This window comes from Anabrus simplex, chromosome 4 (genome assembly GCF_040414725.1).
Source record: "Anabrus simplex isolate iqAnaSimp1 chromosome 4, ASM4041472v1, whole genome shotgun sequence".
Taxonomy (NCBI): Eukaryota; Metazoa; Arthropoda; class Insecta; order Orthoptera; family Tettigoniidae; genus Anabrus; species Anabrus simplex.
In genome coordinates, this window is record NC_090268.1 from 93,823,880 (window position 1) to 93,845,446 (window position 21,567).

Consider the following 21,567-nt stretch of genomic DNA (forward strand, 5'->3'; position numbering starts at 1 on the left):
CGATTGATTAAATGTCATTGGATCAACCATTTAGAACGCTAAAAGTGGCGCCTTATGGTGCAATCCGTTTGTCGATATAACGTACCGTTTAGCAGTAGATAATCTGTAAATGAAGGTCTGCAATATGTGACTGCTATTGTAATCAGTACACCCCACATCGATTTTGAGTGGCAGTAGGAATGGGGTCCTTCTCCAACTCCTGTGTGAGTAGCATTAGTAAGGAGGGCCTACCATTGTAATGAATAATTCTCTTCTCGATTTGACTGGCAGGAGGCAAGGGAGCATGCAATTTTCTTCAAACCCGATAATGTCTAGATGTGAGAAACGGGGCTGCCATTGTAACGAAAACTCCATAAATCGATTGCGACCGCAGAGTGGACAAGGGGGCCTTCTATTATAATGAAACCTTCCCGACTCGATTGTGAATGGCAGTAGGTAAGTGAGCCTGCCGTTATCATCACAACTCCCTAACTCGCACTTTACATTGGAAACAACGTATGGGGCCTCCCCACGCTGTTTCTTGGATAACGCTAAGAGACATGCAATTAAAAAAAAGTCTTATTCAGTGCGTGTACAGTAATTTACTTCGATATCCGTATACAATGTAGAATACCGTAGGGAAGCAGGGATATATTTTCTGGTATATATTTAGAATTTACGCCGCACCGAAACAGATAGGTCTTACGATGAAGATGGGATAGGAAAGGGCTAGAAGTTGGAAGGAAGCGACCGCGACCTTAATTATGGTACAGCACGTACCTCACTTTGTTCGTAAATTCCCTTCCCTTCCCTTCCCTTCTCTATTATTTATTTATTTATTTATATATGTATTTATTTACTTGTCAATGGCTGTATTCCAAAACATAAAGTACTCCTCTTGTGCTTCCTCTCTTCTCACAAGTCAAGTTAGAAGAGCAAAGTGGTACACTGCACAGTCATTTACCTGGTGCACGGAAAACCATCTTTAGGGCTCCCGACATTTGGGTTCGAACCCACCATCTTTCGAAAGTCATGATGTTCTTTCAAAGACGTCATATGCCATTCTGCTTTCACAAATGCAACCTTTTTCAGACAAAATCTGTTATTAAATGTTTTAATTTACTGATATTCTTTGAATTTATTTTATACTGAATTGGTTTCATCGAACTAAATAACCGCATAGCTTTAGAGAAACTGAAAATATCTACTTTTCTTGGGTAATGACTTGTTCTAGCCTTATTTACATTCTACGAACACCTTGATAGTGAGTACCAAGTACTTGTGTGTTTGAAACCTGCTCACAGCTTGTTTATGTGATAAATGTAGTATCACAATGTATTATTGGAATGACTGTGGGAAAGTCCCTGGAAGAACATTCAGCGTAGACTCTGCATATCCTAGTCTTTCAGGATATATATTTCTAACATGTGTTCCCATGGTATGGTAATCTCAGGCAGTAGAATTGTATGTACCAAGTTGTCAGGCTTTTAATAGAAGTGAAGCACTTGGGTAGCTACCACGTTCGACGGTTGTGGACCCAAACGAGGAATTTGTGAAATAAGCTGCGAAAGTAAACTCGTGGTCAAGCTCGTGCTCCTGTAAGTTCTAGCCATCTCGAGAGTATGGTTAAATTGTTAACACATCGAGCTGTTGTACATAACTGTGCTTGAGGTTGAGAGGATGGTATGGGGGAAGTGTTCTATTATGTGTCGCTCTTGTGTTTACAATCCATTTAAGTTCTTTCGAACTAACGATTGATTGATAGATGTAGTTACCATCCAGAGTAAAGATTTCGAATCAATAGAGAATACCTTTATTAATACCCTTGAAGATCTCTCCAGATACTACAGTATCAACAAGCATAAACCAAACCAATTTTCATTTTAGAAACAGGGAGATCACTCGCGAGTTGAAGATAGTAAGGTAAGGGGTCGAAGTGGAACACTGCAACACACCAAAATATCTAGGAGTGACGCTTGACAGATCTCTTACTTTCAAGAAGGACTGTATGAACTGCAAGTCAGGTACAATACTCTCTAGAAATTGGTCGGATCACAGTGGAGAAGTCATCCTAATACCATCCGAATTTCTGCAATGGCGCTATGTCTTTCCGTAGCTGAGTATGTCTGTCCTGTTTGGTATAATTCCACGCATGCCAAAAAGGTGGATGTAGCTCTCAATGAAACTTGTAGAATTATAAGAGGCTGCTTGAAATCCACTCCTGATGAATGGCCTTACCACCTCGCAGGATTAGCACCACCTCCTATTCGAAGATAAATAGCTGCCAATAAGGAAAGGAAGAAAGTGGAGCCAGAAAGAGCCCATCTTTTGCATGGGTACGAACCACATCCGCAACGGTTGAAATCAAGGAAGAACTTCCTTAGAATCAAAGGAACTCAGAACCACCGCTGAGAAACCTAGGCTACAACTATGGAAGACTATGACCTACCCTCCCACTGGTTGGAGAAGAATTTCAGAAACTTTGCCTCCTGGCCATGACGAGGGAATGCTGACTTGGAAGTCCCTGAATAGATTGAGATCTGGAGTGGGGAGATCAAAGGTTAATAAGAATGATATTCATTGTGAATCTGAAGTCCAGACTGTACAATACTTTGGGAATCAAGCATTTTCTTACTTTTCTGGGGGGTGGGGGTTGTGGCTGAAACGAAAGAAGAGAAGAAGAAGAAAAAAGTAAAAATAATTTCAAATGCATATTTTAGTTGTACTTACTTGTTGAAGAGCACTATATCGGGTTTCCACACTTTATCAGGAGGTAGCCGCAACACGCTGATCCCACCGTAGTCCGCTTCGTCCCACTGCAGTTGGTAGTCGCTCCACACCTGCGAACAAACAACGCGGTTAATACAGCGCAGCAGCTGGCGATATATCAGCAACATCCGAGATATTACAGCAAGAAGTACTTCCTCGTGTTCATCCACTCTCGATTACAGTCAAGGTTTTGTTTAGAAATCTGGTTAGAGTTCCGAATGACTGCAGATTTTGATAAATCAATAATTCGGAAGATCTATTTCTAAGGGTGGGTTAAATAATCTAAATACCAGTTACCGGCATGAAGAACCATAAATAACAAAAAACACCAAATCACATAAATCAAACTCCGTTCTAAAGGTAGGGTCTATTTGGCCCTGAGCACAGAAATATCATATATCATGTCATGTCATGTCATATCATAATTGACGATTTCCCCTGACTTTCATAAGAGGCGGCTAATAGGGGCCCCAGGGTCTATGAACTAAGGAGCGTGGGTTGGCGACCATGACGCCCTTCGTTGAATACTGACATTGCTTCCACCTACTTGTGCCAGGCTCCTCACCTCCATCTATTCTATCCGACCTCTCCCAACTCTTGTTCTGTTGCGACCCTGACGGTATTACGCATCGAGACCTAGGGAGTCTTTCATTTCCACGCCCTTCGTGGCCCTTGCATTTCTTTGGCCGATATCTTCAGTTTTCGAAGTTTCGGATCTCTTTCATTTTTCTTCTGTGATTAGTGTTATATAGAGGATGGTTGCCTAGTTATACTTCCTCTTAAAACAATAATCACAATCACCACCACCATATGAGGGTGAGATCGCGGCCCTGACTTAGAAAGTCAAGAATAACGACCGAGAAGATATGTCGCACATGTCAGCTCATAATCTGCAGGCCTTTGGACTGATCAGTGATAGACGATACGCACTTCGAGACTTGTAGCACAAGATTTTTTTGAGACTTTGTGAAGTATTTGCTAGACTTATAAGTCATAGAGTCAAGAATATCTCCTCATACATAACCTCATTACTAGCTTTTCTTTCGATTTCTCTTTCTACATACATCTATTGCTTTTCTTTTGGTTTCTTCCGTTGTATGTTTAGAGCACAGAAGTAAATAAGGCGATCACTGACGTAGAGAGTGAATGAGAGAGAGAGAGAGAGAGACACAGACAGACAGACAGACAGACAGACAGACAGACAGACAGACAGACAGACAGACAGACAGACAGACAGACAGACAGACAGACAGACAGACAGACAGACAGACAGACAGACAGACAGACAGACAGACAGACAGACAGACAGACAGACAGACAGACAGACAGACAGACAGACAGACAGACAGACAGACAGACAGACAGACAGAGAGAGAGAGAGAGAGAGAAATGCAAGCAATGATAGATTCAGTCCCCTGTGGGTGGGGGCGCGGTAGAATAGCACCCATGGTATCCCCTGGTTGTCGTAGTAGATGATTAAACGTAACCCCAGGGGCTTAACTTGGGAGCGTGGGTTGACGACTATGGAGACCTTAGCTTAGCCCTAGCATTTCTTCTACTTACTTGTGCAAGGTTCCTCACTTTTATCTGTCGTCTCCAAACTGCCTTGGTCAATTCTTGTTCTCACGATGCCCACAGTTTTAGCTTGCGAATCCCAGGGAGTCTTTCATTTTTACACCCTTCGCTGCCCTTGTATTCCTTTGGCTGATATATTCATTTTTTCTTTTATTAGTGTTGTATAGAGGATGGTTGCCCAGTTGTACTTCCTCTTAAAACAATAATCACCACCACCACTGACAAATTCAGATTCCAAAGTCACGTTTGTGTTTGCTAGCCAGTTATCGTCATACTAACGCAGACTGGCTTTTGAGGAACAATGGGATAAAGAAGCGCTAGAACTGAGAAGGGAGTGACCGTCGCTTTAATGAAAGTCTGGTTTAGAAATAGAAAACCATCAAATATTGTTGCCACCGGTGATGAGCGAACCCATAGTCCCCGAGTGTTCATACGCTGTGAATACCTGGAAGGCGAAGAGAAGATTTCTTGCCAGGAATTCCAAAAAATTAGAAGCGGAAATTTTCTTCTAAAAAGCACATGGGCCTGGAGTTCACTCAGCCTACAACAAAATGAGTGCCAAATCAATTTCTGGGGATAATTGCTATCGGATAAAAAAGCTACCTCCCCTATTCTACTGAGATTCTAGATTAAGAATTGTGCAAGCTTTTACCTGCACTTCTCCAGAAATTCATACATGGTTGTATTGGTTTTATATGTTTACAAATTAAATGGTAATTTTCAGATTATCGTAGGAAGCCAGGGTCTTCCGATGAAAATCCTTACATGCCCAAATCAATAGGGGGTTGAACAAAGGAAAACATCAGAAAAGCAGAAAATATGACAGTCACCAAGGATCTCCACTACAATCTAATGAGAACGTATGGCGAGCCAGTCCAGGAATTAACCGATTTAAAATACTCCAAAGCAAGCTGGCCGTGCGGTTAGGATCATGGAGCTGTGAGCTTGTATTGTATTCGGGAGATAGTGGGTACGAACCCCACTTTTTTCACAAACCTAGAACACCGTATTCTAGCTTCACCCTGAAAGATACTAGAACATCACCGGGTATGTGAAATTAGGCTAGCCTCTGGTGGTTTTGTGCTGTTGTGGTGAGTGTAGATTAGTCAGTTACGAGTCGTGAGCTGAGAGTTCAGTGTGTGAAATGGTCACGTGAGTGCTAGCTATTGGCCTTGTACAAGCGTATAGCAGTCGTGCGTTGTGATAGCCAACGTACGTGTGTTCGAACCTGACTACATTGAACTCCTGTGTAAAGCGACTGTAGTGCGTGCGAAGAGAAGTTAATGTTGAAATCTGTTAATCAATGACCCGTTGTGAGGACAAGAGTTTTGAAAATAGCCAGTAATTAGTGAAGTGTTGTCATTCATTGTCAAGTATAATTATGTGTGTATGCTAATTTGGGTCATCCTCGATTAAATTAGATCAATAAAACGGTCAGAGTTCTATTCGTAAAAGGATGGTGTCAGAAGTGGGGTTAGATCCCATTTGTGACAAATCATTGTAATCAACGCTAATCAGCAGACCGGGCACTGCAGGTTTTGACCACTGTAGGGAGTATTCCAGAACATTTGTGTTATAAATCTTTAGGTTTCCTCTTCTGGTTATTTACTGCATATCAATTAAGATCAGAAGTCACACGAAAATGGAGGGTCGGTTAAATGCGCTCTTGGAGATGAAGAAGATGGAATAAGGCGAGAAGGCAATGGAGAAGAAGATGGAAGAAGGCCAGAAGAAGATGGAGGAAGATGATTGAAGAAGATCAGAAAAACGTAGAAGACTGGCAGGGAAGGATCGAAGAGGGTCACCATAAGATAAAGCATATTCTGCATAACGAAAATGAAAGATGATCTTGAAGAAAAAATTAGCTCGGTACAATGTAATATTGACGAGAAAAGTGATGAAAAAGGCACAGGGTTTACCGAATATTTACGCTATTTTTCAGGACCTGCAGAAGTCACACATTTGCGCGTTGACGTATGAGACGGGACCTATGAGGTAGGGCCAACGCCTACAGTACCCAGTTCGATCAAGGCGAAGCCACCACCGTTTGACGGCAAGATGCCATGGAGTACGTGTTTACGATAGTTCGAGGTGGCCTGTTCACGCCCTTCGTGGCCTCTTCTTTACGAAATACCTGCATTTTTCGAAAAGTCGAACCTCTTCTATACTTTCCGTCTGATTAGTTTATTAGTGGTTGGTTGTCCAGTTGTACTTCCTCTTAAAAGAGTAATTGCCACCACTAGTACTACCAACCTCAACGGAAACATGCAATAGGGAATACATCTCTCCATGAGGGCTAGCGTCAGGAAGGGCTTCAGGTCCTTAAACCGTACCACGTTCACATGTGCGACACATGGAGCAGCTGAAATCCGGGATGTGAGGATAATGATGGTAGAAATAAGTAACAACAATAATAATACATACTTCTGAGCATTAATGACACTAAATTATGCGATAGTTAAGTATTATCTTGTATTCAGTACATTTTAATGAAGAGAAATACCTCATGTCTTGTGCAGTTAAGTCAAGAAGGGAATTGAATTTCCTAACAACGTGCTTGTTGGCGGAGTTGAGAACGTAAAAGCGTGAATTTAATTTGTAACGTAGAGAAGATACTCGGTATAAAGTAACAGGCAAATTTGTAACAAAATGCGGTTGTATGTTTGTAATAGGGATTCGGATCATTCTTGTCAGCCTCCTCTACTTGGAAATGTTCTAGCAATACGGGGGAATTCTAAGAAACTGGCACAGGATAAACACTGCCAAATTCTAATTAAAACTATGAATTGCTAAGTGAGAGAGGGCCCCATTTGAAAGTTCTTGAGCGAATCTCATTTAAAAATAATACGAGGGCTATAAATAAAGTAGTGGCACGTGGTCCGGAAGCCAACTCACGGTCTGTAGCTATTGAAATGATTTTAGATCTAATACTATTATTATTATTATTATTATTATTATTATTATTATTATTATTATTATTATTATTATTATTATTATTATTATTATTATTATTATTATTATTATTATTACAACAAACAATCGATATCGTTCCAGACAAAAATCAGGCACTACACAACTGTAATTAAACAAGATGTATTATATGGACCAGAATATTTAACGTAAAACAAAAGAGATGAACAAGGGGAACTAGAAGAGAAAGACAGGAACATACAGTACTTAGGAACATTTTTGTAGAGTGTTATCGAAGGAACAAAGGCAGGCGATCAGCCAAGGTATGTCCGACTCGTTGGCTGAATAGTCAGCCTACTGGCCTTCGGTTCAGAGGGTCCCGGGTTCGATTCCCGGCCTGGTCGGTGATTTTAACCTTCATTGGTTAATTCCAATGGCCCGGGGCTGGGTGTTTGTGCTGTTCCCAACATCCCTGCAACTCACACACCACACATAACAATATTCTCCACCACAATAACACGCAGTTACCTACACATGGCAGATGCCGCCAACCCTCATCGGAGGGTCTGCCTTACAAGGGCTGCACTCAGCTACAAATAGCCACACGAAATTAAAAAAGCCTATGTATGAAATTCTTGGAAGAAAATCATAATACTGTACCATAGTTTTAAGCACCGAGCGGTCCGACTCGTTGGCTGAACGGTCAGCGTACTGGCCTTCGGTTCAGAGGGTCCCGGGTTCGATTACCGGCCGGGTGGGGGATTTTAACCTTAATTGGTTAAGTCCAATGGCACGGGGGCAGGGTGTTTGTGTTGTCTTCATCATCATTTCATCCTCATCACGACGTGCAGGTCACCTACAGGAGTCAAATAGAAAGACCTGCACCTGGCGAGCCGAACCCGTCCTGGGATATCCTGGCACTAAAAGCCATACGACATTTCATTTCAGCACCAAGCGGTCTATAATGGACTGAATTCTTTAATAAACAGTTATTATAATTAAAATCATAATTAATAATAATATCATAATCATCATTATTATCATCATAATTTGGCTTCCTTGTTGAATGGTCAGAACTGCACTTGGAATCTAAACTACACAGATGCGAATTCTAATTTTAAAAATTCCATGTGAATTGTTTGGGATTCAAACTGCAGTCGCCTGGATGTGAAGGCAGTAACAGAATCACTCGAGTATCACACCGGTGAGTGACTGTGGGATCTAATGAATTGCGAATAACACTTCTCATCGTCCTGCTTGAATAATAACAAGCAAACTTTCAGCTATACGCGACAGTTGATACAGTGATCAAAGCCACCGGACCTCGTTTCTTGTGTGGAATCCGATCAACAAGGATGAAACTTTCCAGCTGAAAATCGCACTGGCGTGCGTTGAGCGGGATTTGAAACACGGCTACAAAGGGGTTAATATAAGGAAGGATCTCCATTGGGATTATCACATTAACGAGGTTCTGAAGAAAGGTTACATATTTCTTTGCATGGCTATGGGGATATTCAGGGTTTTTTAGTAAGGATGTAAAGGAGAAAGCGTACAAGTCTTTGGTAAGACTGCAATTAGAGTATGGTTCCGGTGTATGGGCCTACACTAGGATTACTTGACACGAAAACTGGCAAAGATCCAAAGGAAAGCATTACGCTTTGTTCTTGGTGGTTTCCGACAAAAGAATAGTGTTAAAAATGCTGCAAACTTTGGGCTGGGGAAATTGGGAGTAAGGAGAGGAGATGCTGGCTAAGTGGTATGTTCCGAGCTGTCAGTGGAGAGATGACGTGGACTGACTTTAGTAGACGAATAAGCTTGAGTGAAGCTTTTAAATGTAGGAACAATCGTATTCTGAAGATAATGTTGAAATTTTTTTTTTTGCTAGGGGCTTTACGTCGCACCGACTCAGATAGGTCTTATGGCGACGATGGGATAGGAAAAGCCTAGGAGTTGGAAGGAAGCGGCCCTGGCCTTAATTAAGGTACAGCCCCAGCATTTGCCTGGTGTGAAAATGGGAAACCACGGAAAACCATCTTCAGGGCTTTCCCGTGGTTTCCCATTTTCACGTTGAAATTTAAGAGGACAAACTGGGGCAAATATTCCTTTATGGAGCGAGGAATTAGGGATGGGAATAATTTATCAGGAGAAAATTTTCGATGAATTTTCATGTTCCTTGAAGATATTTAAGAAAATGATGATGATGATGATGATGATGATGATGATGATGATGCTTGCTGTTTAATGATCTAGGTCATCGGCCCCTAATTAGACGAAATGCAATGACAACTTGAAGAATGAATGGATGGATGGATATGAATTTAAAACAACCAGTCGATCCGACCCGCAATGCCTCACATTCACTGAAACTGACGTAAAACAATAGTATTACTGACCAAGGGACTGCTTCTATAGCATGATACAGAATCGATGATACTTGTAGTCTAAAGAGGTCCAAAATACAAGTCATCGGCCCCTAATAATGGTACTAATCGCTAGGAAAGTAGAACCATGGTATTTATCTCGTTGCGGTACTAATCAAAAGTAGCGTAGACTCACGGTATTCCACACATTATGCAACTACTCACAGGTAATGAAATTCGCACATGTAATGTAGACCTATGGTGTTTTTCACATTGCGGCACCATTTACAGGCAACGCAAGCCTATGGTGTTCATTACATAAGTATACTAAACACAGCGACTCGTACTATTCCGTGGTGTTCCTCACATAATGGCTACTAATCATAGGCAGGCCAGAACCGTGGTGACGCTCATATAGTGGTTCTAATCACAGGTACTGTAAAATTCGGTAGCGCACTTTGTTGCTACTAATCGTAAACTTATTTTGTTCCTAATATAGTGGTACTACCCGCAAGTAAAAGCGACCCATAGTGTTTCCCCGCGTGGTGGTACTAAATAAACTAGTCACATGGTTCTAATTCGATCATCCCTTGGTCGCCCCTTTTAGTCGCCTCTTACGACAGGCAGGTGATACCGTAGGTGTATTCTTCGTCTAAGTCCCCCGCCCACAGGGGATATATTTAAGAAAAGGCTAGGTAAACAACTGATAGCGAATCTGCCACTCGGTTGACCGCCCTAAATGCAGATCAATGATCGATCGATTGATTGATTGATTGATAATTGATTGATTAATGAGAGGCCAGTGATGGTACCACGCAGCTATCACATCCCTTCCTGGACAGTAACGATGTTGTATCCTATATCAGGGGAAAATCAATATATAAAAACTAATGATGAGAATAATGGCATAGGATGAAATTCAGTGTTATTCGTTATCCTAAGAACGTAATATCTTACCTGTTCGCTATTGTTCGAGTCTATTCACAATAGTCTCTATTGAAAATGGTTAGTGGTATATTTCTCTTATCGCCCACGCAGCCGTCCAGTCTTATCAGGAAGTAATTCCCAACGTGACTGATCACTCAATCAAGGGAGAACAGTGGTACACGGGCTCGCCTACGCAACGCCCAAGTAACCATTGATGAGATCCCCCCTATCACAGCTGCATAGCCCACCTATCAAGCGGAGTGAGACACGTGGGCAATCTGGGAAGTGCTGTTGCTGTAATGAACGCGTGTGTTTGGGAGGATACTGCCAGAGGAAACATGACCGTAAAAATTACACGGTAAAAATAAGTTATTGATGTTTCATTGTAGGAGTTCGATACAAACCACTAATCAACTCGGAGTGTTGCTAAATTTGTTTGGAGAAACGTTTGTTGTGCTTCCTTTGGGACTGGTCAAAGAGTTAGGGACTTTTTTTTTGTTAGTTGCTTTACGTCGCAACGACACCTATATGTCTTATGGCGACGATGGGATGGGAAAGGCCTAGGAATGGGAAGGAAGCGGCCGTGGCCTTAATTAAGGTACAGCCCCAGGATTTGCCTGGTGTGAAAATGGGAAACCAAGGAAAACCATCTTCACGGCTGCCGACAGTGGGGTTCGAACCCACTATCTCCCGATTACAGGATACTGGCCGCACTTAAGCGACTGCAGCTATCGAGCTCGGTAGTTAGGAACTTTTGGTAGCGTGTTCATATACTAACTCTTATAGGGGATCAGTAATAATAATAATAATAATAATAATAATAATAATAATAATAATAATAATAATAATAATAATAATAATAATAATAATAATAATAATAAAATAAAAGCAGCAGAAACACTAAACATGACCAAAATTTCAGGATAATAATATACATTAAGAATGAAACAATCTAGAAGAAAATTGAAAAACTCTCGGATACTATGCGAGAAAGAGGGATAAATTTTTGCGGTCATCTTCTCAGAATGAACTCTAATATATTAACCAAACATATCTTTGCTTTCGTAACCGCAAAACGAAACCCATCGGGTTTAAAGAAACTGAAAAAGACCTAGTAGAATTAAAAATGACAGAAATTTCACTATCCGATCGAACAGCAAAGGTAGGCCTAATATCTAAAGACGAAAATATAAGGTTCGAGACAAATCTACATCAAAAGCCAAACCTATTATCTCGGAAGTCGAGAGGAAACGAAGATCAGAAAGAATGAAAAATACTGGGTACTAAGAAAAGAACAACTCACAGAGAAATGATTGATGCAATCTACCCCAAGGAGGTTGAAACGATAAAAGAAGAAGGAACTGAAGACGGATACAGACTGAAATCTCGTGAAGCAACAGAGAAATTAGAAAACGAATATAAAAATTTTATGGACACGTTAAAAGGCTCCCAACAACTAGGCTTACGCACAAAATCAGGACATACAGCAGAAAATTGAAGAGTCTACCATGGATCCAAAAAGTCAAAAAGGACCTGGAGAAAGCCAAGATAGATATATTAGACAGTAATATGTTCCGTAGAAAAGTAAACAGATGGGTAGTACAGCCCGAGAATGAAGTTTCGAGACCAGGAACCAAGTAGACTGAAGAAAGGAAGAGAACCCACTGAGAAAAAATGAAAGACATATGGTGGACAAGAAAGGCGAATCATAAAAGCACTGCGTGATCCAACAGGCTCCATACGCAAATAATAATAATAATAATAATAATAATAATAATAATAATAATAATAATAATAATAATAATAATAATAATAATAATAATAATAATAATAAATCAGCTACCGTGTACAGAACACCATTTAGGCTGCCTGCGCGTCAATTCCAACGTCCCACTTTACTATACCAGATGGTACAGAAACAGTTATCTGATGATGATGATGATGATGATGATGATGATGATGATGATGATGATGATGATGATGATGATGATTGCTATTTAAAGTGGCCTAAAAGCCAGGTCATCGGACCCTAATGGTACGAGGTGCAACGAAATGAAACGATAATTAAAAATTCAAAATGTATCCACTGACTAAAATATAAGACGAATGATGATGAAAAAAAAATGACCATGAATCCAAAACAATCAGCGCATCTAATTTACAACGCCTTCTTTTCTGAGATGATTCTTGTTATAAAAAAGGGGTCCAAAATCTAAGTCATTGGTCCCTCATAATCGTGCTAATCACGGGTAAAGCAGAACCATGTTGTTCCTCCTATAGTGGTACTAATCACAGGTTATGTACACCCATGATATGACACACATAATGGCAGCTCTCGCAGTCAACACAGACCCATGGTGTTCCTCTCATAAGGACACCACTCGCAAACAACGCAGACCCTTAGTGTTCCTCACATAGTGGGACTAATCACCAGCTCCGGTATTCTCATAGTGTTCCTCACTTAGTAGAACTAATCACAGGTCGCGTATGATCTAGGTGCCGCTAACCTAGTGGTATTGATCATAGATAATGTAAACCCATGGCGTATCACACATTATGGTACCACCCACATGCAACATAGACCCATGGTGTTCCTCACATAATGGTGTTACTATCATGCAACGCAGACCCAGGGTTTTCCTCACATAATGGTAACTGAAATGAAATGTCGTATGGCTTTTAGTGCCGGGATATGCCAGGACGGGTTCGGTTCGCCAGGTGCAGGTCTTTATATTTGACTCCCGTAGGCGACCTGCGCGTCGAGATGAGGATGAAATGATGATGAAGACAACACATACACCCAGCCCCCGTACCATTGGAATTAATCAATTAAGGTTAAAATCCCCGACGCGGCCGGGAATCGAACCCGGGACCCTCTGAACCGAAGGCCAGTACCCTGACCGTTCAGCCAACGAGTCGAACATAGTGGTAACTAATCACGGGCAACAGCCAAACCCGTGATATTCCTTACATAGTGGTTCTAATGAGAGGCAACGTAGACCCCTGATATTCCTCACATAGTGGTACTAATGAGAGGCAACGCAGACCCGTGATATTCCTCACATAGTGGTACTAATGAGAGGCAATGTAGACCCGTGATATTCCTCACATAGTGGTAACTAATCACGGGCAACAGCCAAACCCGTGATATTCCTCACATAGTGGTACTAATGAGAGGCAATGTAGACCCGTGATATTCCTCACATAGTGGTACTAATGAGAGGCAATGTAGACCCGTGATATTCCTCGCATAGTGGTACTAATGAGAGGCAATGTAGACCCGTGATATTCCTCACATAGTGGTACTAATGAGAGGCAATGTAGACCCGTGATATTCCTCGCATAGTGGTACTAATGAGAGGCAATGTAGACCCGTGATATTCCTCACATAGTGGTACTAATGAGAGGCAATATAGACCCGTGATATTCCTCACATAGTGGTACTAATGAGAGGCAATGTAGACCCGTGATATTCCTCACATAGTGGTACTAATGAGAGGCAATGTAGACCCGTGATATTCCTCGCATAGTGGTACTAATGAGAGGCAATGTAGACCCGTGATATTCCTCACATAGTGGTACTAATGAGAGGCAACGCAAACCTGTGATATTCCTCGCATAGTGGTACTAATGAGAGGCAATGTAGACCCGTGATATTCCTCACATAGTGGTACTAATGAGAGGCAATGTAGACCCGTGATATTCCTCACATAGTGGTACTAATGAGAGGCAATATAGACCCGTGATATTCCTCACATAGTGGTACTAATGAGAGGCAACGCAAACCTGTGATATTCCTCGCATAGTGGTACTAATGAGAGGCAATGTAGACCCGTGATATTCCTCACATAGTGGTACTAATGAGAGGCAATGTAGACCCGTGATATTCCTCACATAGTGGTACTAATGAGAGGCAATATAGACCCGTGATATTCCTCACATAGTGGTACTAATGAGAGGCAACGCAGACCCGTGATATTCCTCGCATAGTGGTACTAATGAGAGGCAATGTAGACCCGTGATATTCCTCACATAGTGGTACTAATGAGAGGCAACGCAAACCTGTGATATTCCTCGCATAGTGGTACTAATGAGAGGCAATGTAGACCCGTGATATTCCTCACATAGTGGTACTAATGAGAGGCAATGTAGACCCGTGATATTCCTCACATAGTGGTACTAATGAGAGGCAATATAGACCCGTGATATTCCTCACATAGTGGTACTAATGAGAGGCAATGTAGACCCGTGATATTCCTCACATAGTGGTACTAATGAGAGGCAATATAGACCCGTGATATTCCTCACATAGTGGTACTAATGAGAGGCAATGTAGACCCGTGATATTCCTCACATAGTGGTACTAATGAGAGGCAACGCAAACCCGTGATATTCCTCGCATAGTGGTACTAATGAGAGGCAATGTAGACCCGTGATATTCCTCACATAGTGGTACTAATGAGAGGCAATATAGACCCGTGATATTCCTCACATAGTGGTACTAATGAGAGGCAATGTAGACCCGTGATATTCCTCACATAGTGGTACTAATGAGAGGCAACGCAAACCCGTGATATTCCTCGCATAGTGGTACTAATGAGAGGCAATGTAGACCCGTGATATTCCTCACATAGTGGTACTAATGAGAGGCAATGTAGACCCGTGATATTCCTCACATAGTGGTACTAATGAGAGGCAACGCAAACCCGTGATATTCCTCGCATAGTGGTACTAATGAGAGGCAACGTAGACCCGTGATATTCCTCACATAGTGGTACTAATGAGAGGCAATATAGACCCGTGATATTCCTCACATAGTGGTACTAATGAGAGGCAACGCAGACCCGTGGTGTTCTTCATGTAATGATACTGCTCATAGGTAACGCAGACCCATACTGGACACAGTGGAACCGACAAATTCCAGCGCAGCGTACGGCACCTTTTCCCGCATGGAAATTAGTCTGAGCAGCCGAGTGTCCGCCTCCCCCGCCTCGGTGGGATACACACGACGGTACTAACCACAGGTAACGTCCAGACCCATTGTGTTCCTCACGTAATGGTACTAATCACAAGCAGTCTCATGGTTCTAATTTCATCATCACTTGGTCGCTCCTTTCAGTCGCCTCTTACGACAGGCTGGGCATGCCGTGGGTGTATTCTTCGTCTGTATCTCCCACCCACAGGAGATCTCTTAAACGATTTCAAAGAAGTGGGAAATATATCAAACATCTCCCTTGATAAATTGTTGCAATCTCTAATTCCTCTTCCTATAAAGGAATGCGTTGATCCCGATGCGGCGGCGGGTTCATGCTAACGGAAGACTTTTGGACATTTACTGTAAGATTTTCATGTGATATGCAGGTACGTTCTGTTCATGAGTGTTTCCCATGATTCATTTTCTGTCTAGAGTTGTAGAAAATGAGTTCTAACATGAAAGCAAAGGGTTTTCCTACCCATGTCCATATAACGTATTTTCTTCTTCTTCATGTGAGGAATACTTCCTGAAAGTTCGGCCTACCTTACTGTATAACTATGTACAGGGTGTCACAAATAAACACCGACAAGGCTTAGTATGTTATGCGGGATGGCAGACTGATCGGTTTTCAAGCAGGAGGCCCTGTCCGGAAATGAATGATTTGAGCGCTGGGGAGGTCGAAGTCTGAGAACGGTTGTGACAATTAGTTCCGATTTGGTGTCTTAGTACGGAAGGTATGCAAATTTTAACCATCTGTGTACTGCGGATGGACGATTTCAGCCTAATAACATTCCTGCGTATACGCTACATTCCTCCACACAGTTCTTGATGCGCATCCTACTGCGTTACTTGTGTACTGTAGTCTGCCATTGCAGTAACGTTGTTAACAGCAGTGCAACATTTACCAGTACACAGCTGCCGAAATGACCGACATGGTGCTTGCATACGGCAAAGTGGATTGCAATGTTAGAACTGCTGCAAAATTGTATGCGGAACGTTTACCAAACAGACATACCCCATTTCATTCCACGTTCGCGGCCATCGAGAGACAACTAAGAGAAGCCGGATGGTTCCACGTGGGTAGTATGAAGAGTATGGTGTATGGCACTCGTGTAAAGTCAGAGGAGGACCTTATTGCTCGAGTCCACGGAGCGATTGAAGTTCTTCCAAGACAACTGCACGTATTGGGTCATGTGCGTGAGGCTCAGTACAGCCGACGTAGGCTCTGCAATGACGTAGGAGGTACACAGTTCGAACCTCATTTGTAATGACCCCGATGTGCTACTCATGTTGGGTTTATTGACGACATGCGGAACCCACACCCATCTCACAATTCGATGCGCTACAGCGTCCGAGCCATGCGTTTCTGGATATGGGTTCCTTCTTGAAAACGTATCAGTCTGCCTTCCCGCACAACATACTAAGCGTTGTCGGTGTTTTTTGGGACATCCTGTATAACTTGTCTGTAGATTTACCCCAGCATGAGGAGAAAACCTTTTCGGCTTATTGCGTCCTCTAAGCATATTGTGCTCTGATGGTAAATCTTGTAAATTGTGCAGTGGATCCTTTTGGTGACAGCATGATGAAATTTTAGTACTCATCCTGTTTACTGTGTTAGAAAGAGAGATTTATTTAAGGCGAACACTTCTACAGTACCTGATACTACTTTCAAGCAATATTATTTACATTATTATTGGCCATGAATTCACGGTCTACGCATATGTATATTAGAACAGTGTGATTTTTAGCATTAAGATGTGTAAACAAGATGACTTCTTATAGTAACGCTATACATTTCATAGGACATTTAACACATAATCATCACTTCATGTATCATCATTTTTAGAGCTTTTCGTTGCATTTAAGAACGTCTTAGTGAAAAAGAAAAATCACTAGCTACTTGAAGATGGTATAAAGAATACTGAAACATGTAGTGGTGACAAATAATGTTTTCATTATTGTAATTCTTCTTCTTAATCTACTTGCACTCTAGGGTTGGTTTTTCCCTCCGACTCAGCGAGGGATCCTACCTCTACCGCCTCAAGGGCAGTGTCCTGGAGCGTGAGACTTTGGGTCGGGGGATACAGCTGGAGAGGACGACCAGTACCTCGCCCAGGCGCCTCACCTGCTATGCTGAACAGGGGCCTTGTGGTGGTGGGGATGGGAAGAATGGAAGGGATAGACACGGAAGAGGGAAGTAAATGGCCGTGGCCTTAAGTTAGTCACCATTCCGGCAGTTGCCTGGAGGAGAAGTAGGAAACCACGGAAAACCACTTCGAAGGTGGCTGAGGTAGGAATCGCACCCACCTCTACTCAGTTGACCTCCCGAGGCTGAGTGGACAAAGTTAAAATATCGTGGCAGATCCGGGAATCGAACCCGGGCCTCCGGGGGTGGCAGTTAATTACACTAACCACTACACTACAGAGGCAGCCATTATTGTTAGTATAGTGTAAATGTTTCAACATTGCATTGTATTGTATTGAAAGGTGGATACAATATAATAATTTTCTCGTAAGATTCACTTTTTTAAATAGATTTGTACGATATGACCATTTGGATTACACTTATATTCATAACATTAGGCCTACATTTTCCTTTTTTTTCAGACATACTACCAATTAAAATATCGTATTTTTTATCCACCTTATACAATACGCAATGTTTTTAACTCTTAAAATTAACACATATATAGTTTAAAGCATGGACATGTTTCGATCCTTTGGATCATCATCAGTACGCAAAAATGTTATAAAACAATTACTATATAAAGACAATTTGTGTGAAAAATTTCTTTTAAGTGTTATGTTCTCTTATTGCGATCTTCTTTTGTGGAAAAGATCTTGCGTGTTCTCGTCATTATATGTAAACATTGCTATAAAGCTCTTAGTTTTTTGTAGATAAATAATAGAATTTCGTTGAATCTTATGTGCCTGTTGGTTTTAGTACAGCTAAATTGGACCAAGTTTGATGTTGTGGATGTTAATCTTCTATGAGGTATAAAATCGTGGTTGCGTGGAATCGAACCTTATGATCCGCGGAGTGATGTGTTGTGACGCGGCTGGTAGGAAGAGGTTTAACACATGCAATGACATACTGTCATCCATCATCTAAATTTGAAATAAATATCTTGTATAAACATAATCATTTGAGTTGTATTTTATTCTTTATAACTACTTTTCAACAATTTTGTATTTTCCTTCCGTGTACGATATTAAGCATACTTCCCTTCCGCTGGCCAGGATCGATCACGTCACCTAGATGAGAAGTCAGTGTGTCCGTCACTTAGGTACGAGTCCTTCCTCACCTCTCCTCCTGTGTAGATCACTTCATCCCAATTGAGTCTGGCAAAGCTTTCAGTTATCTGTGCCAAGTTACTCTCCAACTTTCACCGATTCAACTCATGTTCCTTTAAAATCAGTCAATAAGAGGTTTGCCAGATTCATGAAATCATTTTCCTGCTTTCCGTAACTTTCCTCTCCATACCCATAACTTGATTCTTAGTAAATTCAGGACTATTTTGTTCATAGAACCCTTAATTAATTTTAAAAGTTCACACGGGATCTTCTTTTTTGTTTGTTTCACGTCTCATGGACACAGGCAGGCTTTATTGCGATGATGGGACAGGACAGGGATAGGAAGGAAGCGATTGTGGCCTTAGCTAAGATAAAGCCAGGTGTGAGAATGGGAAGCTACCTGAAACCATCTTCAGGGCTGTCGAAAGTTGGGTTTCAACGCACCACCTCGCGAACGCAAGCCCCTAACTGCGTGACACAACCTGTTTGGGGGTGACTGAAGATGTCACTGGCTTTAGAAGAGCACGAGGGAATATTTTGATAAGAGCAACAGCTTTCGAGAAAGAAGAAACGAAAATGTGGTAATGTAATATTACGAAAATGGTTGGCTCAACATTCTTTCATATTTTCCGTGTTGATACAGGGAAGAAACGGCAAATTGACGATCGTCTGTTAAAAAAAAGAAAATAATGGTGTCACGTTTGCCTTTGGGTCAGTCCAATGATCCTAAGTATGTCCTTCAATAAATGAAGCGCAGATTTATAGCGATTTATTTATTTGGATCTAGTGAATTGTTTCCGAGAGATATTTGTATAGCATTTGGAATCGACAAGTGTAGGATTCAGCGAAATGGTTTTCCGTGGTTTCCCACTTCTCTTCCAGGCAAATGCCGGGGTGGTACCTAACTTAAGGCCACGGCCGCTTCCTTCTCTCTTCCTTGTCTATCCCTTTCAATCTTCCCATCCCCCCCACCACAAGGCCCCTGTTCAGCATAGCAGGTGAGCCCACCTGGGCGAGGTACTTGTCCTCCTAATCACTTGTATCCCCCTGCGCAACGCCTGGCGCTCTAGGATAATGCCCTTGAGGCGGTACAGGTGGGATCCTTTGCTGAGTCCGAGGGAAAAATCGAACCTGGTAGGTAAACAAAGTAAGAAGAAGAAGAAGGCCAGCGCCTCAACCGTCTGAGCTACTCAGCCCGGCCAGAAGGAGAAGAAGAAGAAGCTTGACACAGATACATATTTTGCTAAAACATATCCTTAGACAAGTATGAGGAAAGGTACCTTATCCAAACCTGAACCTTGATGATCTAGTACACACTTTCGTAACGTTTTTCACCAAGACCTAAGTAAACTAGGTAATCAATTTGCGTGACCCATGGGTCTGTTCTGAACTTAAACAAGAAAAAGTAATAATGCCGTATAAATATATGTAATATATTAAAAAATAAATCAAAGTTATATTTCATTCGGCTTCCTTGAACTGGGGTCTAGGTAGTATATTTTTTATTTTTACAATTTACTTAATTTCGCACCGACAGGTCTTATGGGGTAAGAAAGGCCTATGAGTGGGAAGAAAGCGGCCGTGGCCATAATTAAGGTGCCTGGTGTAAAAATGGGAAACAACGGAACATCATCTTCAGGGTTGCCGACATTGGGGTTCGAATCCACTATCTCCCGGATGCAAGCTAACAGCTAACCGCACGGTCAACTTGCCCGGTAAAAAGATTCATAAATGTCTGTATAATCGAGATGGCGTGAGAGTAATATGTTCTAGTATAGAAAGGTCAGCTGTTCCACACGCCACTCATAATTTTTATACGAGGGTTGATTCAGAAATCATTGTAACGGGTTTTCCTCTCTCTCGAAAATTCTCGTCACAGGAAATGCTCTAAGTACATTTGAAAGTGTACGCCAAGGCCTTTCTAGATGTGACACCACTTAAGGTAGTGATGCAGGAATCTCTGGTTAGGTAAACGGAAGTCTTTTGGATGCGGTGTTTCATTACGGTTATAATGTTTACAGACGTATCATAATAAAGAAGGAAGCGCAGAAGTCAGAAGAATGTGAGACAATTGCAATGGATTTTGGAACAAACCTTCCTCTTCCTAATTGAAGTACCAATAATGTTTATTGCCGTTTTCAGTTTTCCTTTCATGCATTTTATTGATAAATAATATTTTTTTAGTACTCAGAGTACGTAATACCTTGAAGTGTCACTAATTTTGAAATACAAGTTGATGATGATGATGATGATGTTGTTTAAAGGGACCTAACATCGAGGTCATCGGCCCCTAATGGTACGAAATGAAATGACAAAAAGAAATTCAAAATCATCCACTGACCAAAAGAAAAAAATCGTCATGAAGAAGGAATGGATGGACATGAAGCAAAAGAAACAAAACAAAAAACGAGCAAACAAAAAAAAGTGGATTCAACTCAAAAAACAAGGATCATATATAATTTATTACTGACCAAGGGACCACTCATATAGCAGAGTCCTGAATCGAGGATGCTTGATTTCTAAAGGGGTGCAAAATCCTCGTCTAAGGCCCCACAGAATGGTACATGTAGCGAATAAAGTAGAACCATGGTATTTGTCATGTTGGGGTACTAATCAAACGTAGCGAAGACTCACGGTGGTCCACACATGATGGTACTACTCACAAGTATTGTACTTCGTACAGGTAACGCAGACCTATGGTGTTTCTCACACAATGGCGCCACTCATAGCCAACGCAAACCGATGAGTTTCCTCACTTAGGTGTACTAGGCACGGGTG

At 41.7% G+C, this 21,567-nt stretch overlaps 1 protein-coding gene across 1 annotated transcript in view; it reads right to left on the bottom strand.

Annotated features, from left to right (window-relative positions):
• The window catches only part of nAChRbeta1 (nicotinic acetylcholine receptor beta1), a 933,151-nt gene that overhangs the window by 158,280 nt on the left and 753,304 nt on the right, over positions 1-21,567 (bottom strand). Inside the window, exon 4 of the mRNA XM_067146256.2 lies at positions 2,710-2,819. Coding sequence (XP_067002357.1) covers positions 2,710-2,819 — 110 coding nt within the window. The remainder of the gene's footprint in view (positions 1-2,709; positions 2,820-21,567) is intronic.